This window comes from Cibotium barometz, chromosome 7 (assembly GCF_041138505.1).
Source record: "Cibotium barometz isolate CiBa-2024 chromosome 7, ASM4113850v1, whole genome shotgun sequence".
Taxonomy (NCBI): domain Eukaryota; kingdom Viridiplantae; phylum Streptophyta; class Polypodiopsida; order Cyatheales; family Cibotiaceae; genus Cibotium; species Cibotium barometz.
In genome coordinates, this window is record NC_141052.1 from 44,216,516 (window position 1) to 44,238,995 (window position 22,480).

Here is a 22,480-nt window from a genome sequence, read left to right on the forward strand (position 1 = left end):
TTGGCGACTGCAGACACATTTTCACAACATAACAATTCCCTATGTAGGAATAAAATTTATTTTTGACCTGATATTGTTATAGGCAGGTCTAAGCAATAGTTCTTTTTAGCTTAGGGATCCCTTCAAAAATTAGCTTTTAAAAAAAGTCATCGTGTTTACTCTCCCCCCCCCACTCCCCCCCCCCCAGCCACCCACCCCCACCCCCCCACGCGCTCCCCCAGATATAAAGGCAAGCCCCTTAAAGCAATTATTCTGCTGATAGGATACATGATTGTTGCTGCATTTCACCCGACTGAATAAATTTTTCTCCTGCCCATACTTCTACAAGATGCTTAATGACATCCTTTTGTGATTTGTCCATATTGATTCTACATGTAGGGTTCGAGGCTGTCTCCTCGGGTGGACAGCGGAACACTGCGAACTGCAATACCCATCTTAAGCAGCATATTGGAAGTACCATCCAAAGAAGAAACCTCTCTGTAAAAAGAGACCTGCATTCATACATTCAAAAAATAACAACATACCAAACACAAAAGGTTATATTTGAAACAAAGAAAAGTCCAGGACTTTTTGTGCCTCCACAATCATTGCCATGTTTGTGATATGGTGGCACTACGAAAACATCGTTATATGCTTTTGTATTCGTTGGAACATGTATCATATAGCACATTTTGGTCTTCAAAGGATGCTAATATATTTATCCTCACCATCGCCAAATTAGAGCCATTATTGCTCGGCATCGGAGGCGCCTACCTCGCTTCTACAACCTCTCCATTCTAGACAGCCCCATGGCGGAGATACTTGATCTAAGGAGAGGGTAACACTTCAACTGATCAGCATACATGGATCTACCTGATATACATTTTTCAATATTTTCCAGTATTTTCTACTCAGTATCATCTCGGAGTCTTACAGTTCTGTTCTTATAACTGTAGGACAATCAGTTTATTGTACTTTTTAGTCTCATTTAGTTGTTCTCTTTGATGAGACACCAACTTCAGATGTACTCTCAGTTTTGATCTCATAGGCCACTATGGCCTCTTAGAGACGTTAATATATCATTTCATTTCATTTCTCTCTCTCTCTCTCTCTCTCTCTCTCTCTCTCTCTCTCTCTCTCTTAGTTTCAGTTAGTTGTTTAGTTGTTTTAGCTTTTCTTACACAGACATTGTATGAGATCCACCAATTGTTGTAACCTTTTTGGTCTCATAGGTCATTTTGGCCTTTTGAGGACGTTAATATATCATTTCATTTCATTTCTCTCTTGTTGTAGCTTTTCTTACACAGACATTGTATCAGATCCACCAATTGTTGTAACCTTTTTGGTCTCATAGGTCATTTTGGCCTTTTGAGGACGTTAATATATCATTTCATTTCATTTCATTCTCTCTCTCTCTCTCTCTCTCTCTCTCTCTCTCTCTCTCTCTCTCTCTCTCTCTCTCTCGTTTTTTATCCAGACATTGTATCAGATCCACCATGATGTAAATTTTTGGTCTCATAGGTCATTATGGCCTTTTGAAGACGTTAATATAACATTTCATTTAATTTCTCTCTCCCAGCCCGTACACAACAAGGAATTACTCTCCAGAGAGCAGAGACACTCAGAGCCCGCAGGAGACAGAGGACACCTGGCTTTCGGACACCACGCCTATACCAGAGAGAGATGACAGAGATCAGAGCTCAGTTTCACAGAGAGGGTGCGGAGCGACTGGCTCACTTCAGAGCAGACCCAGGCATTTTCAAGGAGCTGTGGACACCCCCTTCATTGATGTATGTCATTTTATACCCCCAGTATGGTACAGGATGGAGCTAGCTAGGTTGCATATCATGATTGTATACTCCATGCATATAGCTTTGCATTCTCCTAGTAGTAGAGCTCCATCCCCTCCCCCACTCATTGTACTTATTTGCACACCCAGATTCAGCTTTTTAGTTCAGTACTTTTTCATTTTGTTGGGATGACAGAGGATACCCCACACAGGTACACTGATTTGTCTCATAGGCCGAGTTCGGTCTTTTGGTAGACGTTAATAAAATCTTTCTATCTTTCTTTCTTTCTCTCTCTCTCTCATTGTACCCTGCTGTTACCTTCTTGCATTCAATTCATTTCATTTTTGTACTATCTAGGATGAGATTTATCATGGGAACATTGTAACACTTCGTCTCATAGGCCAATTTGACCTTTTTTAGACGTTTAATCTCTCTCTCTCTCTCTCGTATGTTACAGAACTTTACATGCATAAAGGGGTACAGCCCATCAAATGTGATGTACATACGCAGCCATTTAGTGCTCTGTTCACTTTAGAAACATTGGAGGCAGCCCTCAACAAGATGGCTAATGGAAAAGCATGTGATACTTTGCAGTTGAATGCGGAGATGTTGAAATGGACAACAAAGGAGACGAGACTGTTTATGTTGCATATGCTTTTGCATATGGTTTTCCCCAAGAATGGCAGGAGAATTGGATACAACCGTTGTATAAGGGAGGAGATCGCAATTTGCTCACAAACTACTGCACGATTATGGTCAGTTCAGCCATGGCAAAGCTATTCAGCACTATCTTGGAAATGCAATTGAGTAAATGGGCAGAAAGTAATAACAAACGAGCTTATGGACAAGCAGGTTTTCGCCCATAACACCATAGACCATTTGGTTACTTTGCGTGTGCTTATGGATGAGAGTCAGCTTGATAGAGCAACCTTGTATTGTTGTTTTGATTTTAAGAAGGCTTTTGACACCGTACCAAGGGTTGGCTTATGGCAACGAATGCAAGAATTAGGGGTCCCAAATGATCTATGCATGGGAATTTACAGGATATATCAACGAGTGGTGTGCCGCCTCAAAGGTCGCAACGGGCTGTCACAAGTATTTGAGAGTAATATGGGAGTCAAACAAGGTTGCCCGCTCTCCCCTACATTATTTGGTTTATGCATTGATAAGCTAGAGGAAATACTTCTCACGGCTATGATTGAAGAGGAAGCCAAAAGCCCGCATATTGGTATGTTTGTCATCTTGCTCCTGCTTTATGCAGATGATGTGGTCTTCTTTACATATACTGGGGAACGTATGCAGCAGTTCATGGGGATTCTTGAACGGTTTTGTCAAGATAGTGGTTTGACGGTGAATGTATCAAAAACGAAGCTAATGGCTGTGCGCACCAAGCAATCAAAGACCCCACCAAAAGTACATTATGCAGGACAGTCTATAGTGGTAGTATCTACTTTCAAATACTTGGGGATTGAGGTACCTGCAGACCACAGATGGCATACATGTGTGGAGCGGCGATTAGCGGCAGGGAAAAGCAAGTATTATCACTTTGAAAACGACTGCAGCCGTACAGATACTAAATGCTGGAAAATACGCTGTATGATTTTTGATGCATATGTTCTACAGACGGTATTATATGGAGTGGAAGTGGGGGGGGGGGGGGGGGGGGGGGGGGGGGAGCATCTCCTCACCTGCATGGAACGACATTGAGAAGCTGCAAAAAGCTTTTATTCGTAGACATTTGGGCATCAAAAGCACCACACCATATGTACTTATGCTTTTGGAAACTCGCCGTCGGCCAATTGAGGTACATGCTATGATCCGAGTACAGAGATATGCCACCCGAGTACCTCAAATGGATGACAGTAGGCTCCCCAAACGACATGGGATGCTAGTACACGCCTACAGAAAACGTGGAAAAGTAAAGTGCTTTCAACAGGATGGGTGTTGGATATGCGAAAATGGTTTAAAGGGTGGGGAGTGGATAGATATCTAGATATGGCACCAGAAGATATATGCATGGACACATTTCAATCAGACCTCTTACGAGCGTATCAAGCAAAACATCAAAGCAAGGGAGCAAATGGTAAGCTTTGCTTATTACAGTATGCATATCTATCCTTCATGTTGGGAATCCTACATGCAGGCAGGGGCACACACGCAGCCATACATAGCCAACCCGCTCTCAGTGGTATTTAGACGGAGTATTGCACGACCTTCGAACTCGATCACACACTTTATTGATCGAGAAGGTGCATGGAGTGGACAGGCACGAGAGACGAGGTTATGCAAGCTGTGTGGACTACAGAGTGTAGAATCAGAGGAGCACATGATTGTGACATGCTAAGCATATGCACACATACGGGCTGACTTTGATATCCCTTTACAGGGGCCACTTCACCAGTTTCTGACCACTACTCCTATATCGAAGTTAGGGGCTCTCATCACCCGCATGTTACGCTTTCGGGAGAACCACGCTCCATAGATCGTTCTTTCACCGTAGCTACCCTTTCCTACCATGGGGGAGGAGACTCATTGTATATCTGGAAAGGTCCCATGGGTCATAATTTGGCCTTCTGTGGACGATAATAAACTACTCTACTCTACTCTACTCTCTCTCTCTCTCTCTCTCTCCCCCATACTAGCACAGCATGGGAGACGTCCAGTCAGAGTACTCACCATGGAGGACATTGAGGATATCCGCCATCGACCGATGAGAGACATCTTTGGATAGTGATGTGTATGATGCTTACCTTTGTTGCTGGAGTTTTCCTCCCAGATGTTATCCATTAGGAGCTCCTAGTACCGTACTTTTCCTCATAGTTATTTCAGTTTCAGTTAGTTGTTTTTAGATTTTCTTACACAGACATTGTATCAGATCCACCAATTGTTATAATCTTTTTGGTCTCATAGGTCATTTTGGCCTTCTGAAGACGTTAATATATCATTTCATTTCATTTCTCTCTCTCTCTCTCTCTCTCTCTCTCTCTCTCTCTCTCTCTCTCTCTCTCTCTCATTGTACCCAGCTGTTACCTTCTTGCATTCAGCTCATTTCATTTTTGTACCATCTAGGATGAGATATATCATGGGAACATTGTAACACTTCCGTCTCATAGGCCAATTTGGCCTTTTTTGGACATTTAATCTCTCTCTCTCTCTCCTCCCTTTCCCCACCCACCCTTGCTCTCGAAGCACGGGTCACGAACCTCGAACAAGAGAACACAGCACTCAAGGAGGAGGTGAGTGCATTGAAAGTGGAAATGGTAGCCATCAAGAATGCTGAGAAGGAAGAAGGGGAGATCAATGACAACACTCTCACGGCCATCAAAGAAGAGATCTCCAAGGAGATCACAAAGGACATGGAGGGAAAGCTCGAAGCCAAGCAGTCAGGATGGGTCGAGGTGGTGAAGAAGAACATCCGAAAAGAAGTGAGGGAGGAGACTCAAAGGGAAGAACACCAAATCATTCACACCTCCATTGAGGAGGAGAAGATGAGGCATGCCCGCCGCCTCAACATTCGAGTCACAGGTATAGCCGAGACACCCGACTCCACCCCCGAGAAAGATGGACAGCTTCTATGCATGAAGCTCGGCTACAAGGAAGAGCACCCTCTCTCCTTCACCAAAGCATGGAGAGTCGGGAAAGACTCAACACGCAAGCGAGCCCTCATCCTACAGTTTGCAGGAGAGACGGAGAGGGTCACCTTCATGAGGAAGAGGGTCATAATACGGGGTTTAGAGGGAGCTCCTATTTTCTTGGATGATGATCTCACGAGGATGCAGCTTGAGCATAGGAGAACTTGCATGCCACGAGTCTTACACGCGAGGAGAGAAGGCAAGAAGGCCTTCTATCGAGATGGTCGGGTCATCATTGATGGCCGGCCCATGGATTAGCAGTTTGGGGCCTATGGGACACAGACCAGGCCACTGACAGAGATACACATGGCAGTATGGAACTGTAATGGTTCACTATGGGTGCACCCTGGACGACTGGAGCATGTTATGGTGGGGAGAGACATCATACTTCTGACAGAGACACATCACAGCCTAGAGAGAGGGCTACCTCGAGTAGAGGGATTCCAGTGGGAGTCAGCATACAGGAGGACCACACGCCAGGGTACCTCGAGAGGGTCGGGGGGAGTAGCAGTCCTATTCAGACGGGAGCTACAGGGGAGACCGAGAGTGGTAGCACAGGATCCAAAGGCTAGATACATGTGGATCAGCTTACAGCTCTCACAGGACAGGATTATATACATAGCTTTATGTTACTTTTCTCCATCAGGATCCTCCTATGTCATTACAGAGGACATGCCACAGGAGGAGGAGACAGGAGCCTCGCCATACACTTGTCTCTGTCAGAGGAGATTATGCATTATTCTACACTAGGGGAAGTATTTCTTACGGGCGACTTCAATGCCCACACACAGAGCAGACAGTGTGAGGTGTATGACTATGATGACATGGAGATCCTCCACCCTGTGGATCCAGAGGAGATAGGGGCTAGTCGGGCATCAGAGGACACTGGACCAGACAGAGGACATTATGGGGACCACTTACTAGAGTTAGGAGCCAGGCATCGTCTCGTTATTTATAACGGGATGCTACAGTGGCCGGGATCAGGAGGGCTGACATGCTTCCCACATGGGGGTCATACATGGACTGGAGGCACGGTGGTAGACTACATTATGGGGTCTTTGGAGGCATCACAGCTTGTCACCTCATTCTCCATTCCACCTCGTCCTATTGGGGCAGATCATACATACTTGGCATTTTCACTAGCCGGATCACCAGTATCACCAGCCCCCCACATACCGACGCCACACACTACCATCTACTTCACAAATGACATGGCAGACATATACACTGGCAGAGTAGAGGATGGGCTCCTACTCATGGATCCCCTGGCACCTATGGATACCATTACAGCCCAGCTGGCATCACTCCTACACACGGCTGCATTACAGAGCTTCCCACATCGTGTACACTCAGGAGAGCCTGCGAGACCTGGGACTATGCCCCAGAACAGATGGTATGATGACGAGTGCAGAGCGCTATACTCACGGCTCCGCATACAGAGAGCCTTGGGAGCCATCACAGAGCAGGAGTCGAGGAGAGAGATGAGGAGACTTACTCGCCGCAAAAGGCGGGCCTTCGCAGAGATACAGGAGCTAGAGATCTTTCATTTCTTCATGAGTAGAGATAGCCCTGTCTCATGGCGGCACTTCAGAGAGCCCCGGACCCCGACACCTATTGCAGACCCACAGACATGGCACACATGCAGAGGGCCTATACCATGCCCCACAGCAGCCACCTATACCTCAGCCACAGGAGCCTCGACCTACCACAGCTAGCTTCTTTACCCACTCGATGGTACAGGAAGCTATCCGCCGCCTACAGCATGGACAGGCTGCCGACCATATGGGCTTGCAGGGTGAGCATCTCATATATGCAGTAGATTCTTTAGCTCCTTTTCTTGCACACCTGTTTAACAGGGCACTAGCAGAGGGTTTGCCTGCGGAGTGGACGATGCACACCATTGTGCCGATTCACAAAACAGGGGATATGCTCGATCCGAGCAACTACAGGACGGTTATGGTCGGCCACGTGCTGGCCAAACTCTATGGTGCAGTGCTGGAGCAAGAGCTTAGCTTATATGCTGAGCGAGCAGGTTTACGCTCATTAGGGCAGGCAGGCTTCAGGAGAGCTTTCTCTACCACTGACCATGTATTCACTTTGAGATGTATGATTGATCAGGCCAGAGTGAGGAAGAGAAAGCTCTATTGCTGCTTTGTGGATTTCCGCAAGGCATTTGACACAGTATCCAGTCTCTTGGCATACCAACAGATATGACATGGGGCATCTATGCATTATATGAGCACGTTTTTGGGCGAGTGATGTTCAGGAGGTATGTCCGAGACTATTGCTAGCACCATTGGTGTGAAGCAGGAATGCCCACTTTCCCCCACGCTATTTGGGTTATACATTGATGAGGTGGCTGACTTCATTACACGGGGAGGCGGAGATGGAGTTGATTTAGTAGGTACCTCAGTACATATTATGCTCTATGCTGATGATATTGTATTAGTGTCTGAGTCTCCAGGTGGTCTACAGCAGCATCTACATGCACTCGATGATTTCTGCACACAGAGGGGTCTTACTGTGAACCTTGGGAAAACCAAGGTTATGGTCTTTCATACATCGAGACAGGGCAGGAGTCAGCTGACATTCACTCTCGCAGGATGCCACGTGGAGGTGGTGACATCATACGTGTACCTAGGGGTTACCTTCTCTGCAGCAGCCACACGCTTCACCATGGGTTCAGCAGCCAGAGCTAGATTGACACGGGGATATGCAGCATCGGCTATGCTAGAGAGACAGTGCCACCAGGCGCATTTTCAGGAGCCCCGGACGAAGGGGTGGCTATTTGACACATTAGTCACACCGGCATTGATGTCTGGAGCAGCGGTATGGGCGCCAGGCCTTGCTACCCATTGGTGGACACAGATAGAGAGACCACAGGCCCTCATGATGGCACGCATGATACGCAGCAAACCGTCAGTACCTCATGACATTATCCGAGCAGAGTTTGCTGCGCCTCCTATGATGGTAGAGGCCATATTTCAGACTATATGCCTGCTAGACAGATTCAGAGAGATGCCACAGGACAGATTGTCATACAGAGCTTTTGAGGCATCTAGACAACTGGCTGAGGCAGGAGACAGAGGATCATGGTATGCACAGGTCACACATTGGTTCTCACAGCATGGCCTAGACATGGATCATCTACCACCATTCCAGTATGACAGGGATGCACCACATATCCGTCTCTCTCATAGTGAGAGGAACAGAGTATTGAGACAGGATCTATGGCAGCTCTATACACGAGAGACATGGATATCGCCTACACAGCCTCTTCCACCGAAGATGCTATACTACAGAGATCACTTCATGAGTATCATTGATGATGGATTTATAGAGAGGCCTAGATACATGGAGGGCTTTTTACCACACGGCTCCCGAGTGGCTATTGGTCAACTCAGAGTTTCATCACACCGATTGGAGATTGAGACTGGCAGAGCAACACGGATCCCCCGAGAGGAGAGGGTATGCAGATTGTTCAGAGAGGAGGTGGAGAGTGAGGAGCATTATGTATGCAGATGCAGAGCATATACAGCCATCAGAGAGAGATATCCCATTCTATTCAGAGAGCCACGTTCCCTACGCCAGATCTTTGAGGCAGCAGACTAGCGCATACTGGGGAGATACATTCTAGACATACAGCGACACAAAGAGACATTATTACAGGCTCAGACAGCTCCAGAGGGGGGGCGACAGACAGATTATTGCATTTTTTCAGAGATCCATCCCCCTCCCAGCCCCTACACGGCAGGGAATTACTCTCCAGAGAGCAGAGACACTTAGAGCCCGCAGGAGACAGAGGACACCTAGCTTTCGGACACCACGACTATACCAGAGAGAGATGACAGAGATCAGAGCTCAGTTTCACAGAGAGGGTGCGGAGCGACTGGCTCGCTTCAGAGCACACCCAGGCATGTTCTTCAGGGAGCTGTGGACACCCCCTTCACTGATGTATACCATTTTATACCCCAAGTATGGTACAGGATGGAGCTAGCTAGGTTCCATATCATGATTGTATACTCCATGCATATAGCTTTGCATTTCTCCTAGTAGTAGAGCTCCATCCCCTGCACACCCAGATTCAGTTTTTTTTTTATTGTTCAGTACTTTTTCATTTTGTTGGGATGACAGAGGATACCCCATACACGTACTCCGATTTGTCTCATAGGCCGAGTTCGGTCTTTTGGAAGACGTTAATAAAATCTTTCTTTCTTTCTTTCTTTCTCTCAGAGAGGATACCCCACACAGGTACACTCATTTGTCTCATAGGCCGAGTTCGGTCTTTTGGAAGACGTTAATAAAATCTTTCTTTCTTTCTCTCTCTCTTATCCGATGAGGATTGGCAGCAAGTTGAGAGGCCCCAGGTCATGATGTTCTCCCGTATGATCTGCAACAAGCCATCAGTAGTTTGCTGCAACCTCAATGGTAGTGGATGCACTCTTCTTGGCAGTCACATACCTTCATCGCATGAGTCACATGGGCCCCCACAGGTACCTAAGGCTTTCCCTAGAGTCCTCGAGACAACTAGCACTCGAGGGCCACTCTGAAGTATGGTATGCCTTAGTTTCCACTTGGTTCTCTGTATATGGGCTCCGCATGGACCGCATACCACCCCTTCAGTACAGTTTGGACTCCCCTTTTCTCCGGCTCTCTCATGAGGACACCAACCAACTTATCCAGTTAGATTTTCTCAGCCTCTACACCCATTGCACATGGATCACACCTTCAGAGCTCCAAACGAAGATACACTTCTACAGAGATCACTTCCTCACGCTCACTGAGGATGCATTCGTCCAACAACCGGGCTGCCTGAGTGTTCACATGTCCCATGCCGTGCGGATTGCGATCGGCCAGACATGGATTTCATCCCATGGCCTCAGAGTGGATATAGGTAGAGCTAAGCGCATCTTCAGAGCCACAGAGCTCATACGAAGACCCGAGGAGGAGAGGATCTGCCAATTATGCCACACAGAGGTTGAGATAGAGGAGCATTACATATGTCGTTGCCCAGTATACTATGAAATACGCAGGAGGTTTCATTGTCTGTTTCGTGAGGAATTTGGTTCACTCTCGAGGATCATTGATGTCCCGAACCAGCATTGCCTAGGGCTCTTCTTGCTTGAGCTCCGCAGACACAGGGACACTTTCTTGAGAGAGCTTCGGCCCCAGCCACCTCGACCCCTCCCTTTCCAGCCAACCATCACCAATTTCTTCCAGGACCCAAGAGGTGGAAGACAGTGGACACCCATGCAGTGGATCCTATGGACCCACCTCGGGCTGCTCCAGACCCACCTTGCCTCCAATGCCCCCGGCCCCCGGACATCGGTCATGATCCCCTCATCAGCTCCAGATCCAAGACATGCTCCACCACCATCAAGCTACCTTTCCATGTGACGCAGCTGAGGGAGACCTCTCGGCCGTACTCATTAGCCCCATGCTTGATATTTTGGAGAGTGGTATACCATGTATTGGGGGCTGATGCTCCTCTCATGTTCCATGTTCTTGGTATTCCATGATGAGATTCCATGGACAGATTTGTATCCAACCAGTGACATAATTATGTTTTGTTTCTATTTTATTTTCCTTTTGATGCTGAGATATGCCATGGACATTATTGTATCACTTTGGTCTCATAGGCCCATTGGGTCTTTAGTAGACACTTTTAATCTCTTTCTTTCTTTCTTTATGTCTCTCTTGTTGGGTTTTATAATCATGTTGTTTATTTGATAGTTTTGTCAATTCATGGACACATTGTAACTCTTTTGGCCTCATAAACCCATTGGTCTTTTGTAGATATTAATACAACTGTCTTCCTTCTCTCTCTCTCCCAGCATTTCAGTACAGCATTCTTTTGCTCTCAGCCATACAGAACTGAACAGGGTGATCAAGAAGGACATTGTGAGATTGGATACTCAAAGGACCTCGCATCCACCCATCCAACCCCTAGGGACAAAGATGGCTTTCTACAGAGACCATCTTCTTCACATGAGATGGAGGACGACTTCATCATATGCCTACACTACATGGGTACGCATCTCTCATTCGAGGTGCGGTGTGCAATTGGACATATCCGCACCTCATCCCACTAGTTCAGAGGAGTGGAGACAGCCACACCTTACTACCCGCAAGCAAATGGTCAAGCGAGAGTAGCTACACCAAAGGACATGGCATGCCAGCTTTGCCATACAGAGGCTGAGACAGAGGCTCATTATATATGTAGACGCCCAGTATACTATGAGATCAAGGGGAGGTTCCACTACCTCTTCCGAGAGGGATTTGGACCACTCTCTAGGATCATCGATTTCCAGACCAGAGATACCTGGGGATCTTTCTTCTAGAGCTACGTACACACAGGGAATCCCTGTTGCGGCCCATATCAACTACACCCGCCCGAGGACCATCACATAGAGCTCTCACTGACTTCTTCCACACTAGAGCCCCGAGAAAAGATCCACCCACTCCCCAACCTCCAGGCTGATGCAGGAGCCCGACTAAGTGGAGTGACATTAGACAAAGCCACCGAGCTATGCAGAGCCCAACGCCCCTGACATAGTGGTCGCCGCCCACGCTCACGTCACCTAAGGAGGATCAGAGCCATCATTTCCCACCCCACATGACTTTCTCCCACCCTCTTAGCATCACTACATTGGGTAACATGTTGCAACGCACTCTACGAGATATCCTTGGCTGATGCGAGAGATTGAGGCTCTTTGTTTCTTTCAGTTTTACTTTCAGTACCATGATGATGTATTCCATGGACATGATGTAACATTTTGGTCTCATACGTCATTTTGGCCTTCTGAAGACGTTAATACAACTCTCTCTCTCTCTCTCTCTCCCCCTCCTCCTGCCCGCCAGCCCCCTCGCTCTCTCTGCTGCACATACCCCTCTGCCCGCTACCCCCCCCCCCCCCTCTTTGCTGCGCCTCCTCCTGCCAGCCCCTCGCCCCCTCCCACCAGCAACCCCCTCTGCGCCCACCCTCTCTCCTAACAGCCCCCCTTCCCTCTCTCTCTCTCTCTCTCTCTCCCTCTCTCCCTCTCTCTGCGCCTCCCCTCCTCCTGCCCGCCAGCCCCTCGCTCTCTCTGTTGCGCATACCCCTCTGCCCGCTACACACCCCCCCCTCGCTGCGCCTCCTGCCCTCTCTGCCCGCCAGCCCCTACGCCCCCCCTTCTCCTGCCCGCCAGCCCCTCGCCTCCTCTCCTCTCTCTCTCCCACCTGTCCTCAGCCCCCGCCTCCCCCCCTCTTCTCTACCTTCCGCCTGTCCTATGAGCCCCCGCCTCCCCCCTCTGCTCGCTACCCCTCTACCTGTTAACCCCCCCCTCCTTTTTTTTGTTGCACCTCCTGCCCCCACCTGCACACCTGACACCACCTATGCATTCTCCTGCCCCCGCCTGCACACGTAGCCCCGCCATTGCCCTACTGCTGAATCTTTTCTCTACATGGCTTGATCCCCCTCCTGCTGTTGTTTCACGCTGCGTGCAGGTGTCATGGATTAAATTCCAGTCCATTGGCTGTGGGAAGTACTGCAAAAAGTCATGGCCAAGACCGGAGTTAAAGAGGAACTCGTGAAGGTGGAGGACAAGCTCAGCACAATTATCAAAAGAAAACAAGAAGATGGTCGACTCTTCCGTTACCGCAATCATAAACCGCCTCTCCAAACTCGAGAAGGGATTTGACAAAATCCAAGAGCTCAAAGAGAGAACATCTAGGCAAGAGGCTCAGATTTCAGCCCTAAAGGAGGAACTAGTGGAGGCCAAATTGCATGCTAAAAGTCAAGCGGCTGAAATCTCAGCCCTCAAAAAGGAGTTGGGAGCCACTTCACAAGGCAAGCTTGAGGATGGAAAATTTTAGCCGTCCTTGATTGAAGAGCTGAATACCATCAAGGAACAAATGAGGATCATTCAAGAGGAGGAGGAGCAACATAAAGAGAAGACATCTTCATGGGTGGAGGTGATCACAGAGACACAAAAGAAGATGGACGAGGCGGAGAAATGGATCGAGGTTGCCAAGAAAGGGAAAGGTAAAGGATCGCCACTCCCACCATCATCAACATGACCCTTGAAGAGGAGCAAAGGAAGAAGACCCGGGCCTTACATGTAGGACTGTCCGATCTAAAAGACCGTGATGATGCGGAAGGGGAAACCAAGGAGCTCTTCTCTATGATGGGCATTGAAGCCACGCACACAAAGGCATGGAGAGTGGGAAAGAAGAGAGAAGGTAGTGGCGAATCTTCTAAGGAGAGAGCACTTATCATTCGTTTCCCCTCCATGGAAGCGAAGAAGGACTTCTTGAAGAGACGTCCTACACTCAAGAAGACGGGAATATTTCTTGGAGATGACCTCACACTCTCGCAGCTTGCCCACATGAAAGAAGTTATGCCCGAGATAAGGGCAGCCCGAGAGAAAGGGAAAGTGGCCTTCTATAGAGATGGTCGAGTGGTGATTATGGAGAGGCGCTCTTCATGACAGCGCGAGACCTATGGGACTACACTCAAAGTTGCTACTTGGAATTGTAATGGATCTCTACGTCTTGATGTAGGGGCTTTTGAGGATAGTTTCACTGGAAGGGACATCATCTTCTACTCTGAGACGCATCAATGCTCCCGGACAGTCCATGCCACATGTTAGTGGATACCGATGGGAGACAGCTTGTAGACAGGCCGGTTTACACTAGTAAGTGGCCGCCACCGAAATGTGAATGTATCTTGAATTCTAAGCAAATTCTGAAGTGACCATAGTGGTCAAAGATGGTCAGGAGACCAGAAGGAATGCAGATGACATCATCCCTAAAATCTAGGGAACTGCTATTTTGGGCAGTGTCGGAATTGAAAAGTGTTCGCGTCAGTTTGTGCGGAATGTCAAGGGGACCAAAAGCTGACAAAGGACTGTTGTGAGAATGTGAACCGGTCAGGAGATTTTTAGCTTGGAAGATTGCATGTGGAAAAGGCTTACAAATGTGCCAAGTGTCAAATTTATGGGCATTTTCCACATTGAGAAGAGGGAAGCGTGGGAATTTGGGCTGAATGAGGTTCATTTGCAGCCATTATGGTGGATTGTGCAGGAAAACCAGCATTTGTGGTGCACTCCCTTGCCCTACAACTCATGAATTGAGGGTTGAGCTTGCTCCCCACAGCCTCTCTCTCTCTTTCTCTCTCTTGCAGACTATGGAAATGCTCTCATCAGATAAAATCAGGTACAGTTGTGTGAATTTCATGCTTATATGCAAAGGCTAGTTGCCTCCTTGAACAGGAACCGGTGTAGTCAGTTCCTACACCAAAGCAGGGACAGAAGAGGGTAATAACCTCTTCAATACAATGCTGTTTCAGCACTGTTTAGGTGCTGTTTTTGGGCTGTTATGTTGCCCGGTTGATGCCAAAATGCAGTAGGACTTTGCTTTGCTTAAGTCCTCCAGGAGAGTACAAGGGTTATTTTGGGCTGAAAACAGGTCTGTGCAGAAAATTACAGCAAGCTAAATTGTGATGTTTTGGGCTCCATTGGGAAGTCTGATGCCTATGGAAGTGAGCCTGTCAGTTGGGACTCATTTTGAGATGTTATGGAACAGTTTTAGTGCAGTTATGCTGGCAAATTTCTCCCAGAATTTGTAAAATTCAGCTGATGCAAGTAGAGTGCTTTGTTGCACTGTGCTTTGTAGTTTCCAACTCTTTAACAATAAAGAAATACCGTAAGGGGCGCCGGACTTTGGGGCCAATGTGTTGTTGAGCGAGGGAGCGAGGATTCTGTGATTGTGTGTCTGAGTAAGTCCAGGTTATTTGTGAATGAATTACCGCTTTATGTGTCCATAGACCGGTTTTATGGTTCCATTGCCGGGATAGGGTCCTCTTTTCTACAAGAGCCCGGACACGGATTGGATTGGGTGAATAGGAGACACACATAGTGAGGCACAATTGATTACAGGTGAGAAAGAGTACGGTCTCTTTCCTTGGATACAGGTTCCCTTAAACTTTCAGTTAACAGTATGACAGAAAAAGGGAAAGGCAAGCTCCCTGCCGAAGAGAGTTCCTCTTCTAGTCGCAGACAGCATATAGAGGTGACAGGTGCCCAGGTGTCAGCCTCTGCTCGGATGGAGCCAGTACTACAGCCAGCCTTGTTAGAGGAAGAACAGGAACAAGAGGATTTATTTCATGCGCAGCTCTTGAGCATGGTTGGTACCTTTGAACAGTTGGTGAAGAATCCCAGGATGACGAGGTATTTGCAGTCAAGGACAGGGGATTCCCAGGCTGAATCATTTCAGCATGCAGTTGAGAGGGCACAGGAACAAATGCCAAGGATGCCACAGCATGTAGAGCAGACACCAGCAGTGGCACAGCTGATCCAGTGCACCATGTTACACAAGCACAGGTACATGCATTTAATGGCCAGGAAAGTAATGTGCAAAGGGTCATGCCGACCATTCCTCCATTCGTTGCTTTCCAGCCTGGCTATTTTGGTGGTGGGTCTGTTTTCCAGGCCATGGCTAGGCCGCCCAGAGTTTTGCCAGGACTGATGTCAAGAGGGTCACCAGGAATGATGCCTATGGAAGCTGTGAATCCTCTTTATGCCAATATAGGTGTGCAGCCCGGATTTCAAACTTATTTTAGTCCAGCTTTGGGGCCTGCAGCACCTGTCAGTGTGGCTGAATTTTCTCAACCTAGTGGACAAAGAGCACTAAGGACTGATACAGAAAAGGTGCAAAAGGATTACAAAGAAGGAGGTCAAGCAGTAAAGTTTGAGACTTTCAGTGGGATGCAGGACAAATTGAAAGCGCTGACTTTCATTCAGCAGTTTGATGCAGCATACACTGGGGGTTAACTTTACAGAGTCTTCTAAGGTGCGGAAGGCTGCTACTTTCTTGAAAGGTAATGCATTGCAGTGGTGGACCTCACTGTTGATGCAAGGACAAGCACCTGCTACATGGGTTCAATTTAAGCAGCAGTTCTCTTTTGCCTGGCTTACAAATACTTTTGAAGTGGATGTTATGACAGCATGGCACAAACTTGATGCAGCCAACTGTGTAAATTTGGAAGAATATAATAAGAAGTTTTGGGATGCACTCTTGCCAGTAACTTCCTACAGGACAGTGCCATTGTCAGAGCAAATAGAGAAGTATTGTTGTGGTTTGCCCAAAGAAATCAGGGATTATTGCATTAAGACCAATGTTTCTAATATGACTCAGCTCATTGAGAATGCAAACATGGCTAATGCATTGCTACAGGGAGGTTCACATGGTTTTAAGAGCACAGTGAACAAGGAATCTCAGGGCAAACAGAAACCAGTTGCAAGAGGGATTTCCCACCTAGACCATTCTATAGAAAGAAGCCATTTGAGAAGAAGACTTGGCAGTCACAGCCTCAGAAAAGTGCTGGTCAAGGCAAAGGACAGAAAAGGCCATTATATGGCAAGTCATTTGAAGAGAGAAAGGCATTGATGCAAGCTGGGAAATGTTTCATCTGTGAACAGAAAGGGCATATGGCTGCAAAATGTCCACAACAGCCAGCAAAAGATGCGGAGGATAAAGAAGGGCCACCCAAGAAGAAGACAATGCCAAGTGCAGGATTGGTACCTGACATGGTTGGTGACCAGCCATGTGATAATGCTACAGAATTGTGCAGAGCATGGGGTAAAATCAAAGATGCTACAGTGCTGATTTTCTTTGACCCTGGTGCTCGAGCCAACTTTATTTCACCAGCATTGGCAGCCAAGTTGGGAATTCGTGCTGAAGAGATGGGACCAGTTGGGCAGGCTGATTTGGCATGCCCTGGGCATTCAGTTCCTGTCACTCCTATACTTGGCAAACTTCGCATGCATATACAGAGTTATGTGGACACAGAGGAGTTTCTTATCATGCCCTTGGAAGGATGTGATGTCCTGTTGGGAATTCCATGGTGTCATAGGAAACATGCAGTGTTGGATGCTTTTAACAGGAAAATCACAATTGTACATAGAGACAAGACTCATGTTCTGGATGTGAAGCTAAAAGGAGAGTCTGTCCCAGTTATTTCTGCTTCTGCTATAACTTCAGTAATGAAAAATCATCTTTCTGCGTACTTGGTTTTTGCAAAGCAAGTGAATGAAGTTGAAACTGATTTGTCTACACTAGACGAAGGTAGAAAAGCTTTCTTGGATACATTCAGAGACTGTTTTTCAGAGTCTTTACCAAGAGAGTTACCCCCTGAGAGGCCAGAGGATCATGCCATAGATCTTATTCCAGGGTCTAGTCCGCCTAATAGGCCACCATACAGGGTTAGTGCAGCCCAGCAGAAAGAGATTATGACACAGGTTAATGAGCTGTTAGAGAAGGGACTAATTCAGCCCAGTAGTTCCCCGTTTTGTTCACCTATGTTACTAGTACAGAAGAAAGACGGTTCATGGCGAATGTGTATTGACTATAGAGCCTTGAACAAGAACACGATCAAGAATAGATTTCCGATTCCGCGCATAGATGATATTCTTGACCGTTTGCAAGGAGCAGAAATGTTTAGCAGGATAGATTTGAAGAGTGGGTACCATCAGATTAGAATCAAACCCGAGGATGTGCATAAGACTGCATTTCGCACTACATTTGGTCTCTATGAGTTCTTAGTCATGCCCTTTGGATTGACAAATGCTCCTGCCACATTTAACAGAATGATGGACAGAATTTTCTGTCCTTACAGAAGCTTTGTAGGCACATTCTTTGATGACATAATAGTCTATTCAAAGAGTGAAGAGGAGCACAGAGACCATCTGACAGCAGTCTTTAATGAGCTGAAACACAATAGATTGCTCATTAATGGCAAGAAGAGTGAATTCTTTCTGGAAGAAATTCACTTCCTTGGGCACATTGTATCAAAGGATGGTGTCACAATGGATCCTGCTAAGATCGAAGCAATCGTTTCATGGCCAGATTTACAGACTGTGCATGATGTTCGCAGTTTTCTTGGCCTATGCTCTTACTACCGCAGATTTGTAAGGCATTTTGCAGAGATTGCTTCACCGTTACATGCGCTTGAAAAGAAGGCTATTAAATGGCAATGGACAGATAAAGAGAAATCAGCATTTAGATGCCTGAAACAGAAAATGACTACAGATCCTGTGTTGACATTGCCAGATCTGTCTAAGTCATTTGTTGTGCAGTGTGATGCATGTGGGAACAGCATTGGTGCTGTCTTGATGCAGAATGGCCGAGTTGTGGCATGAGAGTAGAATACTCTCTGACACTGAGAAGAACTATCAGATTTATGAGAAAGAGCTACTAGCTGTGATCCATGCACTTACCAGTTGGAAACACTATTTGCTTGGTGCTGATTTTGTTGTGCAAACGGATCATCAGACGCTAAGATATTTTCTCACACAGGCAAAGTTGTCAAAGAAACACATGCGCTGGGCAAATTTTCTGTCAATGTTCCATTTTCAGATAGTGCATGCGGAAGGCAAGAAGAATGTGGTTGCAGATGCATTGTCTCGCAAACCACAAGTGTCAGCTGTTTCTATTTCTTATCACCAGGAGTTGGATGATATGAAAGAACAGTATGCCAATGATGAAGATTTTTCCAGAATCTATGAGCAGCTAATGAATAATCAACATCATGATCACTATGTTCTCAAAGACGGCTTTCTCATGATGCATGGAAAGCTATGTGTGACTAAGCAGTTAAGGCCGAAAGTAATGCTAGAAAGTCATGCTCCACCGTATGCTGGACATCGAGGCATTGATGCTACAGTGAAAGCCGTTGAGACTTTCTTTTATTGGCCAGCTTTGAGACGTGATCTTGATGCTTATGTCAGATCTTGCCTAGTATGTCAGAAGATCAAGTTTGACAGACAGAAGGCACCTAGGTTATTGCAACCACTGCCTATTCCAGAGAGACCATGGGAAAGTATTGCCATGGACTTCATTTTTGATCTTCCAACGACAACGACAGGGAATGATGGAATCTGGACTATAATATGTAGATTCAGTAAGCAGGCACACTTCATTCCTGTTAGAAAGAAGATAAAGCCCGAGCACATGGTCAAGATTTTTATGCAGAATATCTTTAAGTACCATGGTATGCCACAGTCTATAGTCAGTGATAGAGACCCAAGGATGACAAGCTTGTTTTGGAAAGCATTGTTTGAAAATATTGGCACGACCTTAAAATTTTCCTCTTCGTTTCATCCTCAAACTGATGGGCAATCTGAAGAGGCTAACTCTACTGTCTTGGATTTGCTGAAATGTTATGTGTCAGAACATAAGGCAGCTTGGGAACATTATTTGCCATTAGTAGAGTATGCTTACAACAATACAGTGCATTCCTCTACTGGCAAGGCGCCTTTTGAAATTGTTGAAGGTGGCAAGAAAGTACCTCCCATTCTGCAGACAAAGGATAAGATATTTGAAGCAGATCGGTATGTTGAGGGATGGCAAGAAGCATATAAGAAGGTCAAATATGCCTTGGAAAAGTCACAAGCTAAGCAGAAAAGAGCTGCTGACATGCATCGTCGAGAGCTCTTGTTTAAAGAGAATGACTGGGTCTTATTGCGCTTTGAAAAGACACGACTGAGAAAAAGAAAGGGCAAGGAACGTCTGTTTCCTAAGCTCAAATCTCAGAGAAGATAAGTGCAGGCTGAAATTGCCAGAAACCTGGAAGATACATAATGCATTTCATGTGAGCCTGTTGAGACCTTTTATTGGCAATATGCCAGAAGATATGGTGCCAGAGCAACAGCCTGAAGTGGAGGAATTGGATGAAATTCTGGTTCCTGAGCAAATTCTGGCCCATAAAGACAGAAAAGTGAAAGGACAAATTGCAAGAAGATACTTGGTGAAATTCAGAAATTATTCACCAATGGATGCTAAATGGATGGATGAGGTTGAACTCGCTGATTCACCTCACTTGATGCAACTTTATAAGGAAGCCTTCCTGTTAGAACCTGCGGTGATTTAATATGCTTTTTGAAGCTGAATTCTAAATGACCTGTACATTTGTATTATATGTTTGGCAATGTACAGTTTTGACATTTGTTGTCAATGACTTAACCAATGAATGAACTTTCAATGCTTTGAAGTTGTATCTGTTACGCTTCAAATGAATGATTTACATGTTGTGACACTAATAGTACAAGATATATGCTATCGCCCTCTGTTGCATCCGGAAACATGTATTTGAAACGCTTGAACCTGCGATGGCACAAATGGTAGTAGGGAATTCCTATCATCGCCCCGTGTCATCTGTTGGCAGGAGATACATGCGATGACACTAATCACCTGGGGAATCTTGTGATCGTCCTGTGTCATCCGTTTGCATGTGGACTTGCAATCGAGGTCGCTTGCTTCTTTCAAGAGGGGGGTATGTCACCAGGAGGTGAAACTTTTTGCAGTTGTTTTCCTTATTTACATTTCTTTATAAATATATATATTTTTCTTTTCTTTCTCTTTGGTTGCTGTTGTTTTTCCCCCGGGATCTCTTGGAAGGGCTTGGGCCATTGCAATGTCAGAATGGGTCAGCCAGTGGGACTTTGGACCAGTGGTTGGCTAAGCCTGAGAACTGCACTGAAAGATGAATGACAGTGTCCAGGACATGGCCACTGAATGAGGGCATAGGCCAGTTTACACTAGTAAGTGGCCGCCACCGAAATGTGAATGTATCTTGAATTCTAAGCAAATTCTGAAGTGACCATAGTGGTCAAAGATGGTCAGGAGACCAGAAGGAATGCAGATGACATCATCCCTAAAATCTAGGGAACTGCTATTTTGGGCAGTGTCGGAATTGAAAAGTGTTTGCGTCAGTTTGTGCGGAATGTCAAGGGGACCAAAAGCTGACAAAGGACTGTTGTGAGAATGTGAACCGGTCAGGAGATTTTTAGCTTGGAAGATTGCATGTGGAAAAGGCTTACAAATGTGCCAAGTGTCAAATTTATGGGCATTTTCCACATTGAGAAGAGGGAAGCGTGGGAATTTGGGCTGAATGAGGTTCATTTGCAGCCATTATGGTGGATTGTGCAGGAAAACCAGCATTTGTGGTGCACTCCCTTGCCCTACAACTCATGAATTGAGGGTTGAGCTTGCTCCCCACAGCCTCTCTCTCTCTTTCTCTCTCTTGCAGACTATGGAAATGCTCTCATCAGATAAAATCAGGTACAGTTGTGTGAATTTCATGCTTATATGCAAAGGCTAGTTGCCTCCTTGAACAGGAACCGGTGTAGTCAGTTCCTACACCAAAGCAGGGACAGAAGAGGGTAATAACCTCTTCAATACAATGCTGTTTCAGCACTGTTTAGGTGCTGTTTTTGGGCTGTTATGTTGCCCGGTTGATGCCAAAATGCAGTAGGACTTTGCTTTGCTTAAGTCCTCCAGGAGAGTACAAGGGTTATTTTGGGCTGAAAACAGGTCTGTGCAGAAAATTACAGCAAGCTAAATTGTGATGTTTTGGGCTCCATTGGGAAGTCTGATGCCTATGGAAGTGAGCCTGTCAGTTGGGACTCATTCTGAGATGTTATGGAACAGTTTTAGTGCAGTTATGCTGGCAAATTTCTCCCAGAATTTGTAAAATTCAGCTGATGCAAGTAGAGTGCTTTGTTGCACTTGTGCTTTGTAGTTTCCAACTCTTTAACAATAAAGAAATACCGTAAGGGGCGCCGGACTTCGGGGCCAATGTGTTGTTGAGCGAGGGAGCGAGGATTCTGTGATTGTGTGTCTGAGTAAGTCCAGGTTATTTGTGAATGAATTACCGCTTTATGTGTCCATAGACCGGTTTTAGATGCTCCTCTCATGTTTCATGTTCCTTGTATTCCATGCTGAGATTTCCATGGACAGTTTTGGATCACTCGAGTGAGATAGTTTTGATTTGTTTTATCCCTAACTCAACTCGCCAAACAATCAACCTGCCTAGCTCCAAGCTTCCCCAAACCTCGAAGCTAGTCTTGTGTGCGTGCCTATAGCACACGGTAGATACACACTGTGCACATGACATACTCCCCTTCCTCTAAGAGCTCACTCCTGAGCTCATTAAAAAGCCAGGGTAATCTCTCTGAAGAGTAGTCAATGTCTCCCATGTAGCGTCCTCCTCAACACCATCCTTCCACTCGATTTTGTATTCCGTGATAAGCGTATTACACA

General features: G+C 46.3%; 1 protein-coding gene across 3 annotated transcripts in view; it reads right to left on the bottom strand.

The window, feature by feature from the left end:
• LOC147637053 (uncharacterized) overlaps positions 1-22,480 on the bottom strand; it is a 121,056-nt gene that overhangs the window by 49,837 nt on the left and 48,739 nt on the right. For all 3 annotated transcript variants that reach the window (XM_086800667.1, XM_086800668.1, XM_086800669.1), the window contains exon 8: positions 268-491. In XM_086800667.1, coding sequence (XP_086656793.1) covers positions 268-491 — 224 coding nt within the window. The remainder of the gene's footprint in view (positions 1-267; positions 492-22,480) is intronic.